General features: G+C 39.5%; 1 protein-coding gene across 1 annotated transcript in view; it reads left to right on the top strand.

Moving 5' to 3' along the window:
* The window catches only part of SMARCA1 (SWI/SNF related, matrix associated, actin dependent regulator of chromatin, subfamily a, member 1), a 64,917-nt gene extending 39,334 nt beyond the window's left edge, over positions 1 to 25,583 (top strand). Inside the window, exons 19-24 of the mRNA XM_065411231.1 lie at positions 5,580 to 5,702; positions 9,011 to 9,143; positions 11,071 to 11,189; positions 11,555 to 11,767; positions 23,298 to 23,408; positions 24,913 to 25,583. Coding sequence (XP_065267303.1) covers positions 5,580 to 5,702; positions 9,011 to 9,143; positions 11,071 to 11,189; positions 11,555 to 11,767; positions 23,298 to 23,408; positions 24,913 to 24,984 — 771 coding nt within the window. The 3' untranslated portion in view covers positions 24,985 to 25,583. The remainder of the gene's footprint in view (positions 1 to 5,579; positions 5,703 to 9,010; positions 9,144 to 11,070; positions 11,190 to 11,554; positions 11,768 to 23,297; positions 23,409 to 24,912) is intronic.
* Positions 25,584 to 26,857: the final 1,274 nt, after the last annotated feature.

Below are 26,857 nucleotides of genomic sequence, written 5' to 3'. Positions count from 1 at the left end.
AAGTATGGAGGAAAATGTAGGACTACTGTTAAATAAGGAGTGAGCACAATTAGAGGAGGAAAAGGTAATTTCCCAATGCATGTGCTTAACACTTTCAACAAAAAGAATGAAAAAAGCAAGAGGCTTAGTGATATAAGTATAAACTAGAACTAGAATATCAACTAGAGGCAGGTAAAAGAACACGTAGGTAACTTAAATATATTTAAATCAGTAGGACTAGATTAAATTCGTCTGAGTTCTAAAGGAAGGAGGTGATACCACAGCCATTGGCAATCATTTTTGAGAACTCATGGAGAACAGGTGAAAGGCAAATGTAGTAGCAGTTCTTAAAGAAAAATGACGCTCCAGGAAAATACAAAGACTTAAAGGAGTTGTGTATATTAACCTTAACACCTTTAACGTAGTAAAATTTGCCCTAACATTCCACTTATGAGGTAAAGAGGGCCTGTAATATTGTATCTCCCCTGAGTGTATGATTTAGAAAAGGGGATACAATGGGATTCTCCTCTAGAGTTAAATACAATTAAAAATACATTAGGTGGCATAGATTGTAAAGTCTTTTGGGGCAGTGACCATGTCATCTCATCATTGTTGTGAAGTACCTACCACAGTTATGAACAGTGTAAAATAAATAGCAATAATGAAAGTGTTTTTATTTACTATTGACAGAGGGCAGTTTGCAGAGTTCTGAGCTAAAATGAGCCTAGAAATTTTAGCAAATTAGAAACTTCCTAACAATGTGCTCATTATATATAGTCAGCTTCAGTTGCATTGTAGATAAAAATCAGTGTATCTTTTCACTTTACTAAGCCTGATTGATGTCTCTCAAGATTAGTGGACCTCACAGTTTGAGAGACACTAAGCACCTTGAGCACAATGGTATAACTATAGTGTTGGTTGCTTGAATGGGAGGGAAACACATTGTCAGCTTTCTCTATTTAATAACAGACCTTACTGGAACAGGTCAGTGAAAATAGGTATAGTCCTTTATCCTGTCTTCAGATTTAGCAGCCTATGTTGGACTCTTCAGAGTAAGGTGGGAAAACTCCCAGCATGCACTGCAATTTGCCACTTGTGCAATACTGTAATATGCCACAGCAAGAAATGTCTTGCTGACTTCAGCTGGTTATTACCTTACCATATGCCCAGAAGTATGAGGATGATACAGTTTGTAATTTTGTCATAGCTTGTGCAACTGCTGTTTCTTAGTTATATGTAAGTGCAACTGCATTTTGACTCTTACAATGCTATAGTTGAATAATATCCTATAGAAGTGACTTTTACATATTTATGTACTTTGTGTAATTAAAGAAAAAAAATTGCCTTTTGTCCATTCAACTTGATTGTCTTTAATTTCATAGTTCTACTTTGAATTATAAGAGAGGGCAGGAAGGAGTGGCCCATTTGCTTAGTATGTCATTCTTAATTTAAGACCTCTTTATCATATCTCCTCTTAAGTTTTCTTTCAATTTCTTATTCCTTTGTTCTTTTGATCTAATGAACTCTGATGTGGGAATTCAGTGGGCAGAATTATTAATTTCCTTACAGGCTTTTCTGTGATGCTCAGCACTACAGTGTTTGAATGTTTCATGGATATTCAAGAATTTACCTCCACGATACCTTGCCTAGCATCACATAGGAACTCTGTGGTAAAAGCAGGGATAGAATCCAGTTCTCCAAAGAAGCATTTAATTGCCTTAGCCATGAGACTGCCCTTTCTCTCCCTGTGATTTTTCTCTCTGCCACTCCACACCATCCATCTTCTACAACAAAACTTTTCGCAGCCCAGAGCTGCAATTGTAGGGAAAGACCTGCTTAGCCATGAGCTGGAGCATGCCCAGTGTAAATGGAATCTTTGGGGAATTCAGCTACTAAAATCTACAAATGAGCATGTGCAAATTGCAGTTTTTCAAAGGCTTATAATTTTGGCCAGGTTTTCATGGGGACAGCAAAAAAGCACATCCTTGACACAAAGCCCACCTGCTGCCAAACTTCAAGTCCCTGGACCAGGGACATGTGGACACTAGAGCTTTTCAAAGACAAGGTCACCAGGATTTCACACAGCTAAAATGTGTATTTTTTAAAATAGCCTTGTTCTGAAAAACTACTGAATAGTTTTGGTTGAAGTTTTCCCAACAAAATGTATCCCGAGGCAGCCCCCTGGCATGGAGGATTTGAACATGAATGGTTAAGTTTGGCAAAGTTATAAGCAACAGAAAATAGGGTCTTATAATCGGAAGTATTGGGCAGCCTTAGTATGAGGCAGTACTTGGCTTAGCTGACCACTGAATAGTCATTGAGGGTGTCCTTTTGGTGACATAGAGCTGGCATAATTGCTCATATGCCACAGCCTTCTGCCTAGATGTTTGATCAGAGAAAAGAAGGTGGGACCAGGACATCCTTGCACCCAGCTGATCCCTTGTTGCTATAACAGCCCGTAGGGGTAATTAGCAGCTTTCAGGGGTCTGACCATCTGGTCAGCCACAGAATTGAAGGAGCACAAAAATGGCATAAAGCCTCCTTTTGCTTCCCCCTTTCTGGACTTTTGCCAAGTGAGCCTTGGCTGGAATTGAGACTTGTGTTCTAAGTCTGTTCTCTTTCAAACAGATCCATTTATGGTATTTTAATAATGAGTCTCATAACTGTTGCTTTACTTCAGATTCCAGTTGACAAAATCTCTTTGAATATGATGTATTGATCTCCGATCATAAATATAGTCCTGGATCTAGGTTTCTAAGGAAATAGTGTGGTACCTTGTGTCCTTGGTTATTAGTAGTGGGCCAAATTCTAACCTGTTAAGCCCAAGCATGTTTTTTGAAGCTCCTGTGTGCTATAGCATAGAACTTGTTCCAGTATGTCTAACTTGGGGTCTTAAGTGAGAAGGGTTTGCTTTATACATGGCTGAGGAAAATACGAAAGCTTCCTAGCTTTTTGAAATATTAATAATCTATTAAGGAGAAAAATAGCAAGTTGATAAATACAGGTGACTTGTTAAGCTTGAATTTTGGTAATGCATCATTGTAGGCAACTAACTTTGCAGCAGTAGAACTAAATTTGTGTGTGATGAACTCACTATCACATTTAATACACCACTCTATATTTCTGTAAAAAGCTTGCTAAAATCTCAGCCAGGAATAAGGACAAAATGTGCCCTCTTTCCACTCTTTTACAGACTGTTGGTTATTGCAGAATATTACTACATTTTTCAAATATAAAAAGTAACTCTTCAAAAGTTTTATTATGAAAGTTACTACATTAGTTCATTGTATTACTTGGGGACCAAAGTTTTGGGATGCGGATTATGAGTAGCAGCAGAATGTGGCACATACTTTTTCTTAAACTTGCCTATTCACTATGGAAGAACCATCAGTTTGCTTAAGTTAAACCTGCGAACTGGTTAACTTCCAAATGTAGTGCAATTGTTAATGAGAGTAAGAGTAACAAATATGACATTGATAGTAATTTTGTTTGGTTGAAAAAGAAATAAAGAATACATTTTATATTTCATTCCTTGAAGTAAAGGGAAATTTAAAATCACTGTTTCTTAACTTTGCTTTTGTGACTCTTGAAGTTCAAATGGAGATGTTCAGTAGCTGGCATTTCTACATAGTCCTATATATTACAAGCCATAAAATCAGTTATTGTTTTCTCTTGCAGATTATTTTGATAGTCCTAAATTGTGCCAGTCACACTGAACTCCTGTAAAGAAACTGTTTTCATATTAAAGGCCCAAATCACCATTCCTTTACTCCAATATTATGCCAGCATAACTCCATTGAAATCAATGGAGTATCATTTGTCTACTATCAGTGTAACAGAGCAGTATATAAGGCTCATCTCTTTGATATTGTTATGCAGCTGATGCAATGTGCTTGACAACCTGAGATTTTCTTGAAGATGTTTGATGTAAAATCTTTATTATAAAGATGCGTTCTCTCAGTTTAAAGCAAAACTAGTATTAAAACTGAGATCTATTTAAAAAACAAATGTCGGGGGGTGAATTTGTGCTGATCATATTATAGTTCATATTAAATCCCAACAAACTATAGAAGTTATGTTTCAACTTAAAAACAACAAAAGAGAAAATTCTTAGCTAAGGCTTAAATTTCATTCTTTATTTATCCCTTTGTGCCTTGCCATCACAGAATATGTGGTATGCAAGATCACTACTTAGCAATGAGGGAAAGGACCAGAACAAAGTTCTGTGTGCCATAGATCTCCAGCAGTACCCTGTGCAGGAAAGACATGGGTGGAGTGGCTGCAGAGGAGGTGTGAAGGATCTTACTTGTGTCAGGAAGGAGATTTTGTGCTGGCTTCAGACGTACTGGGGCACATTGGAGTGTTGCTGTGAGAAGGGAACAAGCCCCTGAGTCCACATGCGTGGATCCAATAGGTGGGAACTTTTTAATAGGTCGACAGGGTAGTAGATGCTGTTCTACCACATAGGCATGTTTTAAGAACTTCACCTGCATGCATGTAGAACTCCTTTTTGATACTGATGAGTATGAAGGGAAGAAACTCTTGCTTGCATGTTCAACAGTCACATTCAAATCAGTATGTGCTTTGGAATGTAATACACAGTACAGAGGTCACAAAATCCGAAACCTGCTGCAGTCTGGGCAGGGACATAAAAAGATACCTGCCTTGCTCTACCTAAATGCTGTAATCTCCTATCTTTAAATCAGCAAAACTTCTTTTTGTAAATAGGGTGCAGTGTACATTTATATTGAGTACACCTCTGTTATACACAGTGGGGCAGACACGCAGCTGGTTTACATGATCATAGTTCCACTGACTTGAATGGAAGTGTGACAATTTACACCAGCTGAGATCTGTTCCTTTCATTGTTTGCAGGTCAGGCCCAAGATGTGCTTGGCACAGGACCTGGCACTGTGCAAAGCAGACCTAATATTTTTCAGGATCAGGCCCTCTTGTGTGAGAGGGTTGAGCAATAACATTTTTTAAAAAACATTTGTCTCTTAGGCAACAATGGTGGAAAAAATAACGTTTAAATTGTTCTATTCACAGTGGAAAGATAATAGTTATAAAAGTCATTGTCTGTTTTAGTTCCTAATCACTGGAGAAATATACCTTTATCATTTTTATGGGATCTAACAGCACTTATCATAGAGAGGAATTGCTTCACCCTTAAGGAACTTAATTAACTTAGATCCTTTGGTTGCTTACCAGTGAGGTTTAACATTACACTTCAATGAAACAAGAGCCTGAAAGCCAAGAAAAAGCAAATGTCGATGAATGACTTATGATTTGAGATATACACCTTGCCTGAAAGGATAATATTTTCAACCTCAACATTTCTGTAAACTGTAAATCCAGCTGAAAAAAAATGTTCCAGTAGCTATGTGGCATGTTTTAATTTTTTTCCCTACCAGTATATCAAGGCATCAGAAACATTTCCTTTTGTAACAAATGCTCAGTGGTGAGGACTGCATCAATCCTGTCAAATTTAACTTGTGTTTATAGAGTAAATTGTGACGTGAGATTGATACGAGTATGTACAGTACCCTTAATAACACTGTTCTTTTACTCCTTGCTCATCCTGTTATTGCTGATCTCAGGTCCCTAGGAATCCTGACCTCCCAAATGCAGCTCAGGTACAAAAAGAGGAACAAAAGAAGATTGATGAGTCTGCACCTCATACTCCAGAAGAAACTGAAGAAAAAGAAAAGCTGCTCACACAAGTAAAATGATAAAAGTAGCTGAAGTATTTAGTGCCTAGCGTTTCATCAAAAGATGACTATTAAAATATACATGGAAGACTGCAGTGTGTTTATAAAAATGGCAGTTCACATTTTTCATTCAGTATTGTATACAGTAAAACAAAACTATTAAAAGGTTATGAAAGTTAAAAAAACAACACATGCACAAAATGTTTAGGTGTAATGAAAAATATCCCTCCAGTCTAAATGCAGTGATGCTTTACCCTAAAGATATTTAAATGGAGCTTTGATTTATCCAGCCATCTTGTCAGTTATATTTGACTAGAAATTCATCAGGTGTGGGAGAGGGAAAGACTCAAGAAAGGAAACCAGGTCCACAGAATAGGGAAGAGGAGAGAGGATAAGAGAAACGGGGTAAAGAGTGAGGAGAGAGAGTCCAAACTGATCATCAGATTAAGCAATGTAAGGACATTTTTAGCATGTTTTATATTTCTTTTAAACAAGTAATACACTTCCAGAGTGTGCGTGCTGTATATCTGTAATTCCAACTTGGGTTTCTGGTGGTATAAATAAAATCAGAATCCTTTGATATTGTAGCTTTTGTATCCCTATCAGGGGCGAAATCTGCCTTACTCAGTGTCTCTTTAGCCCTTACTGAAGCCAACGGGTCATTAAAATGTGTTTAGTTTTGCTTGATTAAATACCAGGAAGGTGCTTCAGGAATTTCATGCAGAGGTTTCTAGCTTTTAATCTGTTAACTTGATCTATGTGTTAGGTAGTATGCAGTAGTGATGCCATGAGTTAATATCTGAGTTTCAGCACAATATACAATATCTTTGGATACTTTCTAATTTCTGCACAGGACTAAATACCATGAGATTTTTATGTGACCTCTCTTAGAATCAGGGAGATGCCTGTGTTTTGGAAAAGATGGCCTTTGGTTCTCTTCCCTAGGATTTCTTGATGTAGTCCTATATTAAGGTCAGAAGGGACCATTCTGGTGATCTAGTTGACTTCCTACACAAGCTATAGGACTTCCATGAATTAATTACTGTTTGAAGTCCAGTAGCTGAGATTGAATTAGAGTATATTTGATAGTAAAGCATCCAATCTAGATTTTATAATGTTCAGTGATGGAGAATCCACCCCAACCCTTGGAAGTTGTTCCAATGGTTAATTACCCTCACTATTAAAAAAAATAAAATTGCACTTTATTTCTAGTCTGCATTTGTCTATCTTCAATTTACAGCCATTGAATCTTGTTATACCTTTGTCTGCTGGATTGAAGATCTGTTGATCAAATTTCTGTTTTCCCCCATTATGTATATACTTCTGACAACCTCAAATGCATGTGGAAGGGGCTGTGTTTGAGTTAGGGGCTTTAGCTGTCATCTTCCATGGTTATCCCATTCTCAAATTGAATTTGCCTGTGATACATTATGTATTAAATTAAGGCCATCCTGCTTGTCTAATGTGCTCTTGATGAAATCAGTGGAAATATTTGTGTGAGTAAAAGAAGCTGGATTTGGCCCATAGAGGTTAACATATGTTACCCACTTCAGTTTTTTGTTTTTTTAACAAGATACTTTCCCCCCCCTTCATTACATTTAAGGTAGAAAGTGTAACATTCTTTTAAAAACTACATAATAGACCAAGATTAGTTATTAACATACTTGAACCATGCTGTTATACAGATGCTGTCATATATACTATCTCTGAAAGTACTGCACTCTGATCTTTGATCACAATCCCACAAACTGTGAGGTGTATTTTCCCCAAGTTTTTTGGGTCCTCAGGTCTCAATGGATTCTCCTATCCAACTGCCATTCTCTTGAATATCTGCAAGTGGTACCACAACTTATATAGTGGATACATTCCCAGTCCTGCGGGTTTCCAGTATGTTTCTACCCTATCCACTCTTACCAAAGATATTTTAAAAAAAAGTCACACAGGACAGGCAAATGTTATCACGTGGCCAGATAAGACATGGTCTAAAATCTCATTCATCTTAACCAAATGTCATTGGATAGGTTTGGCTTCTGCAGGTACCTAACACTGTCATTGGATGAGACCAATTCCCTGATAGCTGAATGCTGGTCCTGATGATTTGGCATATTAACAATTAATTATTGAGGAGGAGAATTTGTCTGAAAGAGTAGAAGTTGTATAATCTAGAAACCCTTCCTCTGTAGAGAAATGGACGTATTGTACCAAAGGTGCTGCAATCTAATGGACAGAGAAACCATGCTGCTTTAGTTGTTTGCAGTGTGTAGCTGTGTTGGTCCTGGGATATTCGAGAGACAAGGTGGGAGAGGTAATATCTTTTATTATTTATCTTTTACGTTTTTTAGAAAAGATTTGCAAGGCCACAGTTTTTGTTTACTACTCACAACTTCATCAGGTACAGCAGGGTAAAAACATATGCCTCTACTGATGTAGCCATCAGTACTAGCTTCATTGATTAAAAAAGAATCCTGTATTGTGATCATAGGACTGTTTTTATACAGATACCATTAAGTTTGTAGGCTGAGCCTGTTCACTTGGAGAATCCACAATTTTTATTACTTGTGAATGGTATTTCTCTGATTAAACAAGTGCAGTGCAGTACAAACCACTCTTCAGGCTTGTGTTTTTTTGCTTATTCTTGATTCTTTTAGTTGCCTCTGTCCTAACAACCAATGCATCATCTTGGATGATGATCTTGTGCACTGTATCTCATTTAGCTGTTTTGTAGTTTTGGTTCCATTTCTACAATGTATAACTGGCTTGCTGTTTGACAGTGCTATGGAGAGTTTCCATTTGATTGCATCATGTCAGAACAGAGATCTTTCCTTGGTACACTTTTGCTTCCATCCAGGTGTGTCTTATTCATACTTTGTAAGTATTCTAAATAAGTGCTATTACATTTAGTGTTTGGTTGGTTAGGTGACTTTCAAGGGCACCAGGACTGGTGCTCCCCAAACTCCTGTCATATTTTATTTGTTGCTTGTGCCTGTTGAAGTGTGAGCTAAATGAAAATCCATTAGGATGTGGATTGAGCTTGTTTCGTTGGAGAAATACCATTTACAGGTAAGAAAAAAAGTTGTTCTTACTGATGCATGAGGGGTTATGCACAAAAATAACTCACTAGAGATTTTTATGACTGAGTAATAAACCCTGGATAATAGAAGTGTATGGAAATCCTGAAAGACCATTAACCACTCTAATTATTATGTGACACTGTACTGAAGCATTAACAATTGGAGCAAATGGTACATTCTAAGACAAAAGTTCTAGCAAAATATTTCTACCTGCACCTGATAGTGACGTCTTTATCTCTCTGCTTTCAGGGTTTTACAAACTGGAACAAAAGAGACTTTAATCAGTTTATTAAAGCTAATGAGAAATATGGACGTGATGATATAGATAATATTGCCCGTGAGGTGGAAGGAAAGTCACCAGAGGAAGTCATAGAGTATTCAGGTTTGTTAAATTCAAGTATATCTTTTAACAGTCATATCTATATAACACTTTTGTCATATGACTTTTGAAATTACAGGGTCCGGAGCTTGGAAGAATGTGAAAGGTTAAAAGAATGTGTTCCCTCTTAGAAAACGTGAAGTCCTGGGGGGGATTATGCTGTGATTATGTATTCTTATTCTGCACTAGCTGATTTTTAGTTCATGACTTGCTTCATCTACATTTGACAGTGTCATTGTACAAGGGGCTGACTTGTTTATTTTTCAGTGTGGGACTCCAGTTTTCTTGGCAGTGATTATAGAGCTGACATTGCCTACTGTGGGTATATGGACATAATAGACAGCCAAATACAGCTCTGATGTAAACAAAGGCTATTCTGTTGAAGCAAATTAAATTGTGCCCATTTACTTCAAGGTTGAATTTGGCCCACAGTCAGGACATTTTCGACGTTGGAGTAAGCAAAGTAGGTGCACATGTCAGAACTGGATGAAACAAACCAAAAAGAACAGATTATTTAATTTACACTATTAGTAGAATTACTCAACCTATACAATACATATGAATCAAACCAAACTACGATGCAAATATTCAATGAGCAAAGACACACATATTATGAAATCTCAAAATAATCTGAGGGCCAGATCCATCCCTCGTGTAAGTCTCTTGAAGTCACTGGGTTACACCAGGGATGAATTCAACACGTAAACTTTCACATCTCAGTCTAGTCCAATACTAATATAGATGGATGTGATTTCTTTTTTATTCTATTCCGGGATTTTTCCTGGGTTTACATCCTGATCCTGCAAAGAAACATGCTTTATTTTGTGTAAAGTTAAGCACATGCACAATTCTTTGCGGGATTGGAGCCGTAACTTGAAGTAGCTTTCTGGACTTGTATAATAGCCATTAATAAAAATAAATATTTGTGGTATTAACATCAGAACCGGAGTGAATATGCAGTAGCAATAAGCAAACTGAGCGCTTTGAGGAAAATATAAATGCAGGTCAATGGCTCTGTGAAATTTTTCCTCAAAATGGCAATACCACATAAATTGATGTACTAAATCAGGCCCTCTGCTTGTGGCGAAGTACACAATAGTTTTTCAGAGTGGTAGCTGTGTTAGTCTGTATCAGCAAAAACAACAAGGAGTCCTTGTGGCACTTTAGAGACTAACAAATTTATTTGGGCATAAGCTTTCGTAGGCTAAAACCCACTTCATCGGATGCATGGACTGGAACATACAGTAGTGAGGTATAAATACACAGCATATGAAAAAATGGGAGCTGCCTTACCAAGTGGGGGTCAATAGTTTTTTACTTTATTTCCTTGAGCATCCCTCTATTCTGTTGCACCAGACAACCTCTCCTAACATCTTATGTTTGAGTGTTCTTCCCATAGTCAAAGAAGGCTGGACTCGAGTCTCTCCAGAGCTTATTTAAATTGTTTTTGGGTCTGCGGATGTCACTTAGAGGACTCCAAGAATGAGTTGGTTTGCTTAGACCCTGCTGACCTAAGACAGAGCACAAGTGAAAGACCAAAAATTGGTTCCTTTACATGGCAGAATGTTGCACTGTCACTAGACTACAAGCCTTGTCTTGTCTCCACTATTATTGATGTAATATGTACTCCCTTTAAATAAACAGAGTTGTGCAGGATTTTATCCACACAGACCTCATTAAAGTAAATAAACTGAAGTCAGTGTAATTTGAGTTATTTGTAGCTCACCTCTAAAGATACTGATAAACACGAATGTGTCTTAATTCGTTTTTCACATAGCCTAGTGAAATAGTGTTTGGTAAATCTTCAAATATCACTAACAGAAAATTGGCATTGTTTAATATTACACTGTTGTTTTGCTATAGAATTCTTCAATCAAACAAGGACATAATGAAAATATTATTTTACAGATTTAATGTTTTGTTCCTTTAGCTGTTTTTTGGGAACGTTGCAATGAACTGCAGGACATTGAGAGGATTATGGCTCAGATTGAACGAGGAGAGGCAAGAATCCAACGAAGGATCAGTATCAAGAAAGCTCTGGATGCCAAAGTAACAGTTGCAATTTTTGTTCTTTTAATTAGTCTTACTATTAATTTTCTAGTACTAAATTCTGCCTGCTGTTATAGTTGGATGAAGTGTCTTTCTTTCTAAAGGGAACTGAAAGCAGTTGGGAAGTGTTGGTATTTTCCACACCAAAGTTGGCTACTTTTCAGTGGGAGAGGAAGTGATCCCTGTATATAGTTTGAATAGTGGTTTAAATTTATAAACCCTTTTGGTTGAAAAGCAGAATAAAAATATAAAATATTGTTTGTTGTCATAAACAACTCATACTGCTTGTAACAATGAAGTGATAAAGCCTTCATTTAGTGTTATATGTCCACCAATAAAAAGTCTTATTTTTGTTTTGCATTCAGATTGCAAGGTATAAAGCCCCTTTTCATCAGCTGCGTATTCAGTATGGAACAAACAAAGGCAAAAACTACACAGAAGAAGAAGATAGATTCTTGATATGCATGTTACACAAGATGGGCTTTGACAAAGAAAATGTCTATGAAGAACTAAGGCAGTGTGTGCGCAATGCTCCCCAGTTCAGATTTGACTGGTTTATCAAATCGAGAACTGCTATGGTATGTTCAAGCATCAATTACCTGAGGCTTAGATTTTTGTAGATAATGTTTTATGTTTCTTTAAGCAGAATTATGTGGAATTTGGACCTGTACCAGAACACTGGAGTGAGGGAAACAATTAGGTATGAGAGTGGTCATTTTGGTCTATGTTCTCACCACCAGTTCCTAGCATAAGATGTGGTGGCCTTTTTCTCAGCACAGCTAAACAATGCTTTACAATGAAATCGAAACAAACAGATTACAAAACCTGGCAAGTCTGAGTCTCATGTCAGCCAAAGAGATTAATGCAAAGATAGACTGCCCTTACAAATCTGTTGTTTGCTCACTCCACGCTAAAAATAAATAATCCAAACAGCGTGTCTGTAACTGGTCTTGAATTGAATCACTTTTCAGAATTAGCTGACAGGCTATCAAAAGATGAAGAGAATTTGATAAAATATAAAATAACATTTTAATTTTCTTTTACAATACTTTATCTCTTGTATTTGTATTTCAGGACTAAAATGAGAAGTCTAGTAGCTGAGTGTTTCTACAAAAACCAGTTATTGTGGCAGGTGACTTAGTGTATGTTATAGTAGGTAAAACTTAAAATTAAAGAAGGATTCTCCTCTATAATGTAGTCATTTTAAAAAAGTCATGACACTTTACCTCGATCATATTACAGTAGACTATTTTGTGAACAGTTGGATCATAAATAAGACACAGTACCAATTTGACTAAGGTATCAGTCAAATTAATACCTTGCATTTCAGCTGCATTCTTTCTTCAGTCTGGAGAATATAGCCATTCTAATGGAATTTATCCACTGACTAACTAGTAGCAATGCTAGGGGAAGACTTGCTGAGTACAAATATTAAAATACCCATCAACCTCAGAGTAGGACAGTATAATCTTCTTGTGCAACTGTAGTCTCGGTCCTGCAGTCTTCACTTGGGCACAACTGGCAATGACTTCAGTGAGAGGTTTACCTGAGTAAACATTGCAGGACAGAGCCCAATATAAAGAGAAAACATAACATTATTTTAGTGAAAAAGTGTTTGTTACAAAGATGAGGACACAACTTTTAAAATAATTTTCATATTTTAGTTGTTTGCAAAAAGAGCTTGGGAAGTTTGGACACAACAGTTCCTTTGTAACAGGCCATATTGTCCTTGGCACTAGTGTAGTTGTTAGGAGGGAGGGAGGAAGAAGTAAGGGATCACTGGTATCTATCCCCTCACAAAGGCTCCTTGAATTGAACCCTCCCACTGCCCAAAAAAAGGGGGGGGGACAGGGAGCAGAGCTCCTTGATAACAGAGAAAGGAGCACATCACACAGTCTGTGCCTGGCCACCATAGCCTGTTGTCCAAAGCAGATCAGTGACTAGATGCTACAAAATGGCCAGATGAGATTGGTACCGTTCCATATGCAAACCTGGATGTTTCTTTTTTAACCTGTTGTTCTAGTGATCGCAAACCCAGCCTCCCATGTTCATGCAGCACCATCAGGGTTTATTTATTTATAAAATACCCATCCAGGGCTTTGAACACGTCTTTGAGCAGTACATTTCAGTAGGAAAAAGGCCATAAATGCCCCCGACTACTCCCACAGCTGCTTATAATTACACAGCAAAGATGGTCTGCTTGAGATACCAACTACCAGCAACATTTTCTATCCCTGTATTCCTCATCCCCTCAACCATCCCCCTCGCCCCTTGATTACCTTCCAAATCTGCCCTTATTAACTACTGGAAGCTACCATTTTTACTAACTTAAATTTCCTTTTCAGGTAGTGTTGGATTTTAAAACTATAAACATACAGGGTCACATCTATAGTACCTAATTTAGTCAGCTAAATTATTTCTACGTGCCTGTTAATCTCCTGTGGGTAAATTTATCAGGGTAAAACATAGGCCAGAATGTCACAAGTTTTATTATATAGTAGTTGTTCTCCTGGCCACACAAGGGGGTGGAAATGTGGTGAGTGGTTAGAAATTGAGGGACCCAAAATGTAGTGAATATTTTGGTTTAAGTAGTCTTTTTCAAACTTAGTCTATTAAAATTAGTTTATTTATTAAGCTGATTATTCTACTATTATAATACAGTAATGCATGAGTATACAGGCTATAAAGGAGTAGTAACAATACATAGTGAACACAGATAAAATCAGAGGTAATGTTTGGGCTGCAAGCCCCCTTCCAGTTACAGACTATTCATAACCTTCTAATATTTTTAAACTAAACCTTCTTAGAGGTAATTATTATTTTTAACGTTTATTACTTTCATTTTTCTTAATCTCTCAAAACTCTGTCAGACTCATGATGATATGCTTAGGGTTTCATTAGTGATGTAGTTTCTGTTTGCATATGAAAATCCTGATTTTTGTTGAAGTGGTGGTGACGTTTATTTTATTTTGCATTTTATAGCCAAAACTTGTGTTAAATAGGGTAGGCAAGGCAGTTTAATTCTGAAAAGGACTTGTTATATATTGGTCCAAGAAAAACTTCACTGTATCTTACCAGCCACTAGATGTCTCTTGAATTCCATATAAACAGCCTAATTTTCCTCCATCTTCTCTTTCCTATTCATTTCCTTCTGAAGATTTCTCTTCAGAAAACAAATATAAATTCTGCTGCATTTCTTTATTCCCTAAGCAGATGGCCTACCCAGGTTAAGCTCACAGAGTGAGAGCTTCTATAAAACAATAGTTTTTCTTAACTGCATAAAGACTTATTTAAGTGTTCAGGATTAGTAATTATTATCTTCCTCTTTATTTTATTTGTGTTCATTCTTCAGGAATGGAAAATACCATGACCTACTGAATCATAGTTATTCTCACCAAGCCATAATTTGTGCCTGTTCTCTGAAACTTTTTTTCTGCATTTCTCCAGAGGAAGAGCTCTCTGCCAGTCCAAGACCTTTGGACTGACCGAGAGCCTGTTTTCTGTAAATATAGGAGATAGTCCAGACTTGTCCCCACAACTTCTGGCTTGACTATGCCCTTTTACTCTCATGATAGATTCTCTATCTTCAGTGGTGCAAACAGTGATGATTCAGTGCTCCTCCTTTCTCTGTTGCAATCCTAGTTTTTGTAGCTATGACAAGAGCGAACAAAATTCTTTTTCCTCTTTCCAACCTGGACAAGAAATATCAAATGACCTTGAAAGAAATGACCAAGGGGCAGTAGAGCCTTTCCCTCAAGACTTGACTCCCTGTAAGAAAAATACAGTATATGGATTATTCCATATTAGAGCACATGAGGTTGAAGACAAAATTCATGATGGAGATTCTAGCTTCTAGTAGAAGCATCTAATATCCTGGCAGAAGCTTATCTGCATGGGCCAATCAGATTCTCCCATCAGCAATTTCTAAGGCCACATCTACACTACAAACTTTGGTCAATGCAAGTTACATTGGCATAAAGCTGTTGCAGTTAGTATCTCTCTTTTGCACCTGCTTACTTGGCTCCTTGTATTGGCACTGCATGTACGCACCAGGAGTGCTGTACTGATGCACAGTAGAATGCAGTGCACCATAAGTAAGTATACCAATTTTCAACTTGCCATCGTCCAGCGCATTGTCTTTTGCGAAGTTTTGGCAACATATGGTGGGGGAGAAATGAGTCACGCCGGGGGTGACTGGGAGCAAGGGGTTAACTTCCCCAAGTGCAACTATGTCCATCCCATAATGTCATCTATATACCATAATTTTCTTGCCTTTAAAAAAAATTCCGAATGGCCGTCTTCGCTGTCAGAAACATGGAGCCTGCACAGCTCGGCACTATTGTCATAAACGTTGCAAACACAGGACGCACGATCCTCCAGTATTTGAAGAGGCGTAAGAAGAACTGAATCAGTGGGGAACCTGAGGATTTCTTGGAGGGCAGATTGCTGTGGGACATAGTGAGAGTCAATTCAAGGTTGGTTGGTGGGATTCACTGAGCAGCTGCAGATGGAGTGCTGCTTCTGGGCCCGAGAAACGAGCGCTGACTGGTGGGATTGTATTGTGATGCAGGCTTGGGATGACTAGCAGTGGCTGCAGAACTTTCAGATGCGCAAGGCTACATTCCTGGATCTATCTGTCTGAGCTCACCCCATCCCTCCAGCGCAGGGACACCAGGAGGAGAGCTGCACTGCCAGTGGAGAAGCCAGTAACGATTGCACAGTGGAAACTTGCAATGCCAGATTGCTACTGGTCAGTGGAAAATCAAATTGGAGTTGGATATTCCACTGCTGGGGCCATTGCCATGCAAGTGTGTCTCCTGCTATGCAGGACTGTGACTCAGCAATGTGCAGGACGTAGTAGTTGGATTTGCAGCAATGGGGTTCCTGAATTGTGGTGGAGCAATAGATGGCATACATATCCCTATTTTGGCATTAGACAACCTTGCCCCACGTAGTGCATCAACACAAAGGGCTACTTTTCTATGGTTATGCAGGCATTGATACACTGGGGACACTTCACCAACATTGGTGTTGGCTGGTCAGGGAAGATACCTGACACTTGCATCTTTAAGAACAGAGGAATGTTCAGAAAACTACAAGCAGAGACTTTCTTTCACGACTCATGAATTAAGATTGGTGATGTTGAAGTGCCAATAGTGAACCTGGGGGGACCCCTTGCTCCCCTGGCTCATGAAGCTATACACCAGACACCTAACAGCACCAAGGAAAGATTCAGCTACCCTCTCACCAGAGGCAGAATGACAGTTAAATGTGCTTTTTGGTAGATGCTGGTGGTGGTTACTCACAAGACTGGATCTCAGTGGGGAAAAAATCTCAATAGTTGTAACTGCCTGTTATAATATCCCTGAAGCAAAGGGGGGAACAAGCTGCTGCAGGAGTGGAGATGGAGTGGCTGTCTACTGAGTTTGAAAAGCCAGACACAAGGGCTATTAGAAGCACTAACACAGAGCTATCTGTCTCAGGTAGGCTTTGAAAGAGCTCTTTAACAGTGAGCCACAGTAATGTGTTCTGATGGACTGTGCTCTACCTGGCTCAGCTATTTTGGGGCCTATTAGGAATTTGTGTGGTGCTATGTATGAATATAACACTGTCAATGCACCTATTAATTTTGTGGTTTTAGCTACACACTTATGCTTATTATGCTGTCATTGATCCTATGAGTTGTCATACTATATATTAAGGAGTCAGTGGGTGCTTTCAAAACTGCTAGGCACCCTGCAGCATCTGTTGTGAATTAATAAAGATGAATGATTTTCCAAATAGTAGAATTTTATTCGGTAACAAAATGAGTGCAAAGAAAAATCTGTGCAGTTTAAAAACCTTAATAAATGACTGGAACAGAACTTAACAAGGGGAAAGAACTCTTTTATGTACATTTTACATACAGTGACCTGTGAAAGCCACAGGTTCGGTATGTGTATTACTTCTGGGGGAATTCTGTGCTAAAAAGTTGTAAAATTCTGTGCATGGTATTTTAAAATTCTGCATATTTTATTTGTCAAAATAACACAATATAATCACACCAATTTTAATTATTTTGGTAATTTATTTCAAAATACCCTGTCAGCAAGTAGGTTTGTAACTACACAGACAACAAAAAAGATTCAGGAAATGTGTTTTGACAAATACATTCCTTACTAGGCATCTTAATACAGAACTTTAAGTAATTAATTTAAACTACAGTGCAGAAACTTATTTCCTGCAGCCCTCAGAAGCAGTGCAAAGGCTTGGGGGGACTCGGGTAATGGAGGAGCTAAGGGAGAGGGAAGTAATTGCTGGGAAGGAGACTGGATGTGAACATGGAGGGTTGTTGGGTGGGAAAGGTATGGAACAGGTGTGTGTTTTGGTTTTTTTTGGGGGGGAGGAGGAGAGTTGGTTAGGGAGCCTCCCCCATGCAGACCGACCCTGGCTGACCCCTAGCCTCTCTCATTTAGTCAGGCACATCTGCCCCCATCCCCATGTGTCCCTGCACCACCCTGTCCTCATGTGGCTCTGTGCCCCCACTTGGCCACCTGCCTCCAGTAGCTGAGAGGGCAGCAACTTATACCCTTCATTCTGTCCTTCCCACAGGACCTGTTGGGTGGGTGTGAAGCAGTGGAGGCAGCTGAGTCCCTTTTCTTCTCTTGAATAGGTGGAAGAAGATGCACACATGGAAGGATACCTTCCCTGCACAGATTGGGTGGGAGGGAACAAGCGCCCAACCCCAGTATTTTGAATCCGTGGCCAACCTGCCACTGATTACAGTGGTGTTAGGTTGGGAAAATAGTGCTGAATGCTGTTTTTAAAGTCTCCCTCTCTCTCCTTTAGCATTTTAACTTGACCGTCTCAACAGAAACCCACCTCCTTGGAGCCAGGGACGATTATACGTAACTTAGACCATCTATGAGATTGCTATAAATAACAGGATTCTGGAGCCGTGAAGGTGGCATAAGCCACACCCCCAATTGTGCTGAGGGTTTGTTTTATGGATAGAAGTGAGAGGCAGCTCACCCTCCCTTATGTGCACATCTGGAAACTCTGGGAGGGATTTATGCCTATTTGAGTGTAAATGTTCTAGAAGCTCCCTCTGGGGAGCGTAGCCCAATGTTGAACATTTACTCACAGTCGCACCAATGGCACAACGTAGCCCAAAGATAGCACGTAACAAAGAACTGGTGGTCAGAAGATTTTTCTTCTGATTGTATGAATTCTGGTGGGTTTTATTACATATCTTTCTAGTCAAATATTTAATTCCCCCCCCCCCTTGTAACCTTTATATATGAACAGTTTATACTAAGTAAATGTTTGTGTTTGATACCCACAAAGTAGAAGTGATTAAATGGTAACAATTTAACGTTGGCAGCTCAGTGGAATGTAACTCTTTTCATTGCAGTATCAAAGAGGGTAGAAGTCCAAATGAAGTGATTTCCCCCTTGGGATTATGAACATTGCTTTGAAGTATCCCACTTCAATGCAGTTCTTAGCAGGAGCTTGATTCAATGTCTGACGTTGAGGTTGTACCGTCTGTTAAAGTCAGGTTGAGGCACACAAATGTGGTATGCAATTCCTTTGCCCTTTGTTATTCACCTGACCCTGACTTTCATAGAGAAGTTATTCAGACCTTCTGTCACTCAGACTTAGGCAGTCTTAGTGTCTAGGATTTTCAGTGCACAGGAAATGTAATGTGGAGTCTTTAATCTCTTTGAATAAGTCTCCCAAGTTTACTGATATTTTCTGTGCTTGTTGTATTGCAGCTTTATGACTACTGATTGATATAGAAAGGGGGGTATTGCGTATATTAATAGTGACCCATCTACTACAAAAAGTTCAAAAAGTAGTGCTCAGTCCAAGCATAATGGCATGCACTGAAGTTGGCATAGTCTTTTTAAGTTTCCTATTGTCTGTACATGTTTAAAAGATTATTTAGCTGCCTTTTCTAGGTAGACTGAGGAAACTGCAAAAGAGGCTATGTGACAGAAAAAGTACGATAAGTGGTCCAAACCCCTTCCCAAATGCTTATCTTCATGTATTTCCTACTTGATAATTGAGTTTGTTCAATAAAAGCCATGTGCACAGGTCTGCAGACTCCAGTTAGTTCTGCCATATGAGAGCAGTAAGGCAATGTAGTATCATGGCATACTTTTAAAAATAACTCAAAATACCTACATAGATACTGCATTGCAGAAAGATTCCCAGATCGGTAGATCTATTTTGTGTGCATTATTTCTAAGATGAGGCTTCAGTTCTTTTCCCATTTTTCTTGTTTTGTATTTAAAAATTGTGAATGAATGTAATGCCCTCAAAATGAGGGATTCATCATGCTGGTTTGAGGCAGGCATAGCATGGGTAGGATTGTGCATAATTACCCATAGCTTATATCCCCACTCCCCAGATATACCATACCATTGCAATTCCACTCCTGTGCCAGTCATGTAAAATCTAGCAGTTTAGTGATATGAACATCCAGAGATTTGACTAATAAACTTTCACTCTTAATCTAAGTTCAGACTTGAATCTAGGTCCTCAGATGTGAAGGGTTACTGGACTAATGTACAGTGCCCTGTAGCTCCTTTGCTTTTTCTTAATCTTTTTTATCCTTATGTAGTATTGAATATTGCCATGTTATCTATTTTATTCAGTTTAAGTTATTTAGAAACTATTTTGTATTATTTTAATGATAAAATGTTTTGTGATCATTTCCCACTTTAAAATTGTCTTTTACTGGATTTCATAATTTCATTGGAGGTGGTGCATTTTTTCATTCATATTATCGGTTCAGGCTTTAAGCAGATATAAAGCCAAAAAGTCCTTTTTAGAAAGACATTTTTTTAGTTCTATAGTCTCCAAGAGTGTGAATCAGTGGAGGCTATATGCATCATAGGGAAATTGACATTATCTGTAGTTGAAATTGTAGGATAGTGGTATCCACCCACCCCCATGTCCCTTGAGAGCTGGGTTGTTTTCCTATGTTTAGAATAGTTAGCACAATAATCTGCAGCTTCTTTTCAATTGTATAAACCACTGGAGGTAATTTGCATTGCTGTATATGAGGACTTTGAGAAAGTACTAGTTTCTGCAGGAGGTAATGAGATTCCTCTCCCCCACCCCACCAAATGATTGATAAACAGATGAATAAGCAGTAACTACTTTCGGTGCACACAGAATCCAGTCACTGCTCCTCTGTGAGGAACGAAAGCTGACCAGCAGCACTCTTCTTAGGAGAATCTTTTTGCTTCAGAAGATACCACCAAGTACAGAGAACCTTCCTCCACCAGAAAAATAGGAGGGTTGTTACAAATTGCTCTGTCTAAAATGGCCATCTATTGGATACAGAAGGCCTTGGGAAGTGCTGGGAGCCAGGATGCTGCTGCAGAGGCTAAAATGGGGGGTTTCCCTCCCTTTTTCATAAATCAGCAGGCTTCCACAAACTTCTGACAGTATCCACAGGAAAAAGGTAAAACCCTCAGTGTTGGCTGCTTCACATTCTGATACCACAGATATACTCAAATGTTGTTGGCCTCTCTTCTGCCATCTGACCGTATCCCTTGTTGCCTTGCATCTGGAGCTGGCAAGCTACCTCAACAAGATCTTCAGTGAAGCCATTTCCTCTGCAGTTGCTATTGGCCTCGGCCCCCTTCTGCTCAGCCTAACCACAGAAATCAGTTCCCCTGTAGACACAGGAAGGACAAAAAACAGTTCTTCACCATAGGAAATGCCCTGTTCTTATGTTAAGAAACTTGACGGGCTGCCTTCTCCCTTTCCATGGAGGCTGCCTTCAGGAACTCTGTTCTGAACATTGGGTTATCAGTCTCCCATTCAGGGAGGCAGATTTCCTGCTGGTGATATGAAAACCCCCCCACAGTAAATATTAAAACTAAAAGTAAAGCCAAGCAAGACTCTTTTAGGCTTTGTCAGAAGATCATATATAATTTTTTTAAAGCTAATTCTTGTGGGTCTATGTATTACATTAATTACTAATTGGGCCGGGAAGATCTTTGGGAGGCCTGTATTCCAGCACATGCAAACCTCTGATTGTCCCTTACCCCACTTATTCATTGGGGGCAGAATGACCTCTTTCACCCCACCTTTTTTTTTGAGTGGGAAATCGAGACATCAGAGAATAGATTATTTCCATCGTTAGTATAGAATTTCTCTCTCCTCTGTGAAGCTTAAGAAATGTTTTCACTTTATCTGTCGGATTCTTCCCCGTCCCCCACAAATGCAATAAACAAGAGCATCCAGCTCCTCCGAGAAAGACAAAAAATACCTGTCTACACTATTTTTAGTGCCAAAGCGTTCAAGAGGCTTCAGGGCAGTCTTACATCTCAAATGGCTAAACTGCTTTTAGAAGAACAAACAATTCCATTTAGAATAGCTTGAGTCTGCGTAGCAGCTGTAAAAAAGGGAGCTTTTTTTTAGCATCCATAGGTCTTCTAGACACATCTCCATATACCCATGCCTCATATCTTTTTTGTGTGTTTGATAGTTCTGATCAACAGCCAGTGCATTTTTGTACAGAGACCATCCTTTCAGTCTTGCCACAGCTCTGTGAATTTAAAAGATTCTAACCAAAGTAGCAGCTACCATCCATAAGGATTCAAGGGGTTCATGGTGTGTTATATTTAGATAATTGGCTGGTAAAATCCAAATCTCTGATGAAAGCCCAGATTGAGGCTGTGTGTGCTCTCCGGGTTTACTGTTGCAGTAAACTGACTTTACTGTCTCAAATCTTCACATGAGTGCTGTAGATCTATCTGGGAGCTCAGTTCAGTACTAGAGAAGGCTATGTGCATTGTCTACAGAAAGCTTTAGAAAATGTGCAGTAACAATCAGAATGTTCTTTGATATACAGGAGACTAAATCAGATAAATCTTTAGCTATTTGGCTTAATTGCTCCTTTTGCTAAATTTAGTACATTGGTCCTAGCTTAGTGAATCTTTGCTTTTTCTCTCCACTTTCACACTGAAACCAAAACTTGGCTTTGCAGGAGAACCTAGCTTTCCATTCCAGGGAATGTCAGAAAATCTCTGGTGTGAGTCCTCCTCTCTTCCTCTAGGAAGTTTCACTAACCGATCACAATTTGACCTTGTAACCCAGTATCTTTTGTATGGGGAACCCTCATGAACCAGATGTTTGCGCAGGTCAAGGGGCCAAAGAGAAATTAACACTTTGATCTGTAAAATGGGGATAATAATGCTTGCTTTTCCCCACGCTTTGGCTATTTAGACTGCAATCTCTTGCCACAACAGCCCCCTCCTTACTTCACTTAACGAGCTGGCTTTCCTGTCTCTTACCATATCACCTCACCTTCAAAAACCTACATACATAATTCCCTCATTCCTGCATCTTTCAGCTCATGTCATGTTTTTCATAAGTTTGGAACAGTGTCTTGCTTCCTATCTTGGCAGCCCCCAATCAAATCTTCCGTCTTAACCCTCCTTGGAACCATTTCTGTTATGAATCCTTCATTCCTTTCTCCTCTTACCAGAAATCTCTTCGCTGTTATAAATGACGTCCTGTTTCTTGTCTCCTGTTTACCTTCTCTGTTTTAAACTGTAAGTCCTTAAGAGCAGGGGACACGGTGTCATATAAACTTATTACATAAACTTTTTAATAATAATCAATTAGTACTCATGCTCAGATATTCTACCACTGCTTAATGTCAGTTAATATTTTTCATTTCATAACCCCTTGTGCTAATGCTTACAGAGCACCGCAAGAAACGGCCAAATTCATGTATGTGAGACGCATAGGGACACATTACTTCTTTGGTATCTATAGAAATACTGTTCAAATCACAACCATGACCAGCACCTTTTTCTGTATCTAGATGCTTTTAAATAAACAATAAAGGGTCAGGGTATCAAAACTGCTCACTCCCATTTAGGCACTTAAATGAAGTGGCCAGATATTCAAGAATGCTCAGGACCCAACAACTCCCATAATTTTTGATGGGACCTGAGCACTTCAGATAATCTGGTTCATATTGTTGGAATCGAGCACCTTTGAAAATGTCTCAGGATGGTTTGAAATCCTTAGTGACTTTCAGTGTATATAGTGATGCAGTCTCTGCTGCAGAATTTAATGTTTGATTATTACCCTTCTTAGGAATTCCAAAGACGCTGCAATACTCTCATATCATTGATAGAAAAAGAAAATATGGAAATTGAGGAAAAAGAGAGAGCTGAAAAGAAGAAAAGGGGAACAAAAGTTCCAGCGGTAAATTTATCAGCATTTACTTACCTCTTAATGGGGCATGATTCAACATTTTATTGATTTGTCTAGTTAAAATGAAGTGCAAAGTAAGGTAATTGTAACCTCCGATTTTCTTCAAAATGAAAGTTTTAGTTGGCCGAGAAAGAGATTACATGCATACCATAGGTGTCCATCTCTGTCTCCCTGGAGATGTGGGTAATAACTCTCTTGAAGATCAGAACTTCAACTCTTTGATTCCCTTTAAAGGGTTTCCATATAGGTAGCATAGAGATACCTGTCTTCTGAGTGTGATGAATTCCTTGAGAAAATATTCCCCCTCCCGACACCCCAACAAGATGTAAGTAGATAGTGTTACATAAACTTTAACCTCACATTGTTATCCAGCCTCTAAAACAGCGTTTTTCAAACTTTGGGTCTCAACCCAGTTCTCGGTCGCAGCATGTCAGGCACTGGGTCGCTCTGGTCAGCACCGCCGATCGGGATGTTAAAAGTCCCATCAGCAGTACTGACCAGCTAAGGCAGGCTAGTGCCTACCTGTTTCGACACCGCGCTGCGGCCAGGAAGCAGCCAGCAGCGGGTCCGTCTTATAGGCGGGGGGCCACAGGGCTCTGCGCGCTACCCCCGCCCCGAGCACAGACTCCCACGGGGGAGGGGAGGCGGTGCCTGTGGGCAAGAGTCGTGCAAAGCTGCTTGCATGCCTCTGCCAAGGAGCCAGACTTGCTGCTGGCCACTTCCAGGGCGCAGCGCGGTCCGCGGCGCCAGGACAGGCGGGAAGCCTGCCTCTGCACCGCTGACCGGGAGCCGCCGGAGGTAAGTCTGCGCCCCAACCCCATGCCCTAATCCCTTGCCACAACCCTGAGCCCCCCAAAACCTGGAACCCCTTCCTGCACCCCAACCCCTCAGCCCCACCCCACAGTGTGCATCCCCAGCCCAGAGCCCCCCCAAACCCAGAGCCCCTCATTCCTGGCCCCACCCCCACCCCCCAACCCCCAACCCTCTGCCCCAGCCCTGAGCCCCTTCCACACCCCAAACCCCTCATCCCCGCTCCGTTGGGTCACGGGCATCAACAATTTTCTTCAACTGGGTCCCCAGAAAAAATGTTTGAAAACTACTGCTCTAAAATACTAGTTACTGGAGGAAGATACTTGATAAGTAATGAATTAAATAGTTCTTCAGATGAATTAAATAGAACAAGCAAAGCCACATACACAAACCAGGGGCCTAACCCTGCTACCTTTGTTCATGATGTGTAATACTGAACCAATAAAACTCTTTGTGGAGTAAGATACTGCTGATCATGAAAAAGTGTGGCAGAATCAGGCCCTTGTGCTTATTTTAACTTTAACTTTTTTTCAGGGGGTTCTCTTTTGCCCTCTGTTGTGCACTATGAATATGAATGGTTGAAATATACATTGCATAGTAAATTAGAACCTCTGTCTTCAGATTGAATAGTCATGTCCTTCATATTTTTCAACATTTGAAAAACTGTTTGTTTTTGTTTCTTTAGTCACAGAAAAGAAAAGCAGATTCAGCAACAGAGAGCTCTGGGAAGAAGGATGCTAAGAAAGTGAAGTCGTAAAGTGGAGAAACTGAATGCTAAATATAAAACTGCCAGTTTTTCTTTCTATCTACAAACGTTAATTGCCAGCTTCTGTGTTCATGGTACTCTCAGAAAAATCTCATGGTTTAATTTTTGCAAATTTTGTATATTATACAATGCCTTTCTTTACTTAAATAATGTGTAGCTTTATATTTTATGCATTCCAGTACGTTAGTGCTGTGGCTTTCAACCTGTGGTCCGCAGCCCCTTGGGGTCTCCAGACTAAGGGGTCTTTGAAAGGTTGTCGTTACCATAGAACAGTGGTTTTCAATCTGTGGTCCACGGAGCTCGGGGGGGGGGAAGCAGATTTCCAAAGGGGTCCGCACCTCCATTCGAAATTTTTTAGGGGTCTGCAAATGAAAAAAAGGTTGAAAACCACTGCTTTAGTGTATCGTATTTTGTGAATTACATGTCTTCAGCAAAATTCACTCAGTCCTTGTTCTTTGAAGCTCGTGCTGAGCTTTTAGCTTTTATATGTTTTATATGCTGCTGCTTTAAAAGAGAACCTAGATTCTATAGCTGTATTGTTGTTTCATACTTTAAATTTATATGGCTGTGGGAAATTAAAGTGATTTGAGGAGAAATATACTCTTACCCTTTTTGTTTGTTTGTTTTGCGTTGTGTATCAGCTCTACCTGCTCTGTAGTATGTGAACATTAGCGTAACAACTGGTCAGCCAGATACTTGTTTCTAAAGTATTAGGATAGGATCAAGATATGGAGCAGGAAAAATGATAAAAACTAGCATTTATGCTTGCTGTCAACATTACATTTAAATTGTTGTCTGAAATATTTAGGAGGGAAGACATGGCAGAAAAATATCTGTAAAAAATATTTTTCTGTGTGCTCAGGCCCTGATTCAGCAAGGTACTTAAGAGCATGCATAACTTTAAGCATGTGAGTAATCCCACAGATTCCTGTGGGACTACAAGCATGCTTATGTGCGTTGCTGGATCAGGGTCTATTGCAGTAATTCTTTTCTACTAAGCTGTACTGGTTACTACATTAAGGACTTGTTCAGGAATAAAGTAACTCAGCTGCATGTTGGTGGGCTGGTTTGCTGTCCAGCTGCAGAATCAAGCTGGCAAATCCTGTTTATGATAAAACAGTTGCTTGCGCCCTCTACCCTAGTTTCATCACATCAGGCACTAGGAAACAATAGGGGTAACGCTCCTCTTCAGCGTTTCCATTTGGATGAATGGGCAAGAGTCCTGAACACACTTTCTGTGGTGTATATGCCTGGCCTTTTTCAAGATGGCTCACAGTCTCTGGTCATATTGGATTCCTTTGTCATTCCTAGATTAGCAGAGAGCAATGGGAGTTAGGCACCTAAAGATCTTTGAGGATCTGGGCCTACTGCCTTTCTTTAATTTCCCAAAGGCTGTCACTGTTTGGTTTCTAATGTGGACCTCACTGTAGTGAGAGATGCCCGTATAACTTTGTCTTGATTAAGGCAATGTACTTTACTCAGTGCTACTTTAGAAGAGGACTACTAAGGAATTGCTAGTGTAGAATGCAGCAGCTTCTCTCTTGCGTGGGTGGAGCCAATAGACTTCTGCACTGACTGGTTTTGTTTATGGGTAAAATTCAGGGTTTGTAAAGTTCTGTGATACAGGACACAGTTGTGTAAAGATATTGATTCTCCACCCATATGCCTTTGTGGAATTTACCATCAACTGGGTTGCCCTTGCTGTCAGTTCATCTCTCCGAGGCTGATGACAAGGACTTCTCAGCAAAGGCACAGCACCTCTCTCTGCCACAACCTGAGTTTGAGACAATTCAGGATAAAATGTGTGTTGTTTTTTGGTTAAGCTTTTGGAAGTTTATTGGTTTCATTCATGTTTGGGAGCAGG

This window comes from Emys orbicularis, chromosome 9 (genome assembly GCF_028017835.1).
Source record: "Emys orbicularis isolate rEmyOrb1 chromosome 9, rEmyOrb1.hap1, whole genome shotgun sequence".
NCBI lineage: Eukaryota > Metazoa > Chordata > Testudines > Emydidae > Emys > Emys orbicularis.
This window is presented reverse-complemented; position numbering and strand designations above follow the sequence as displayed.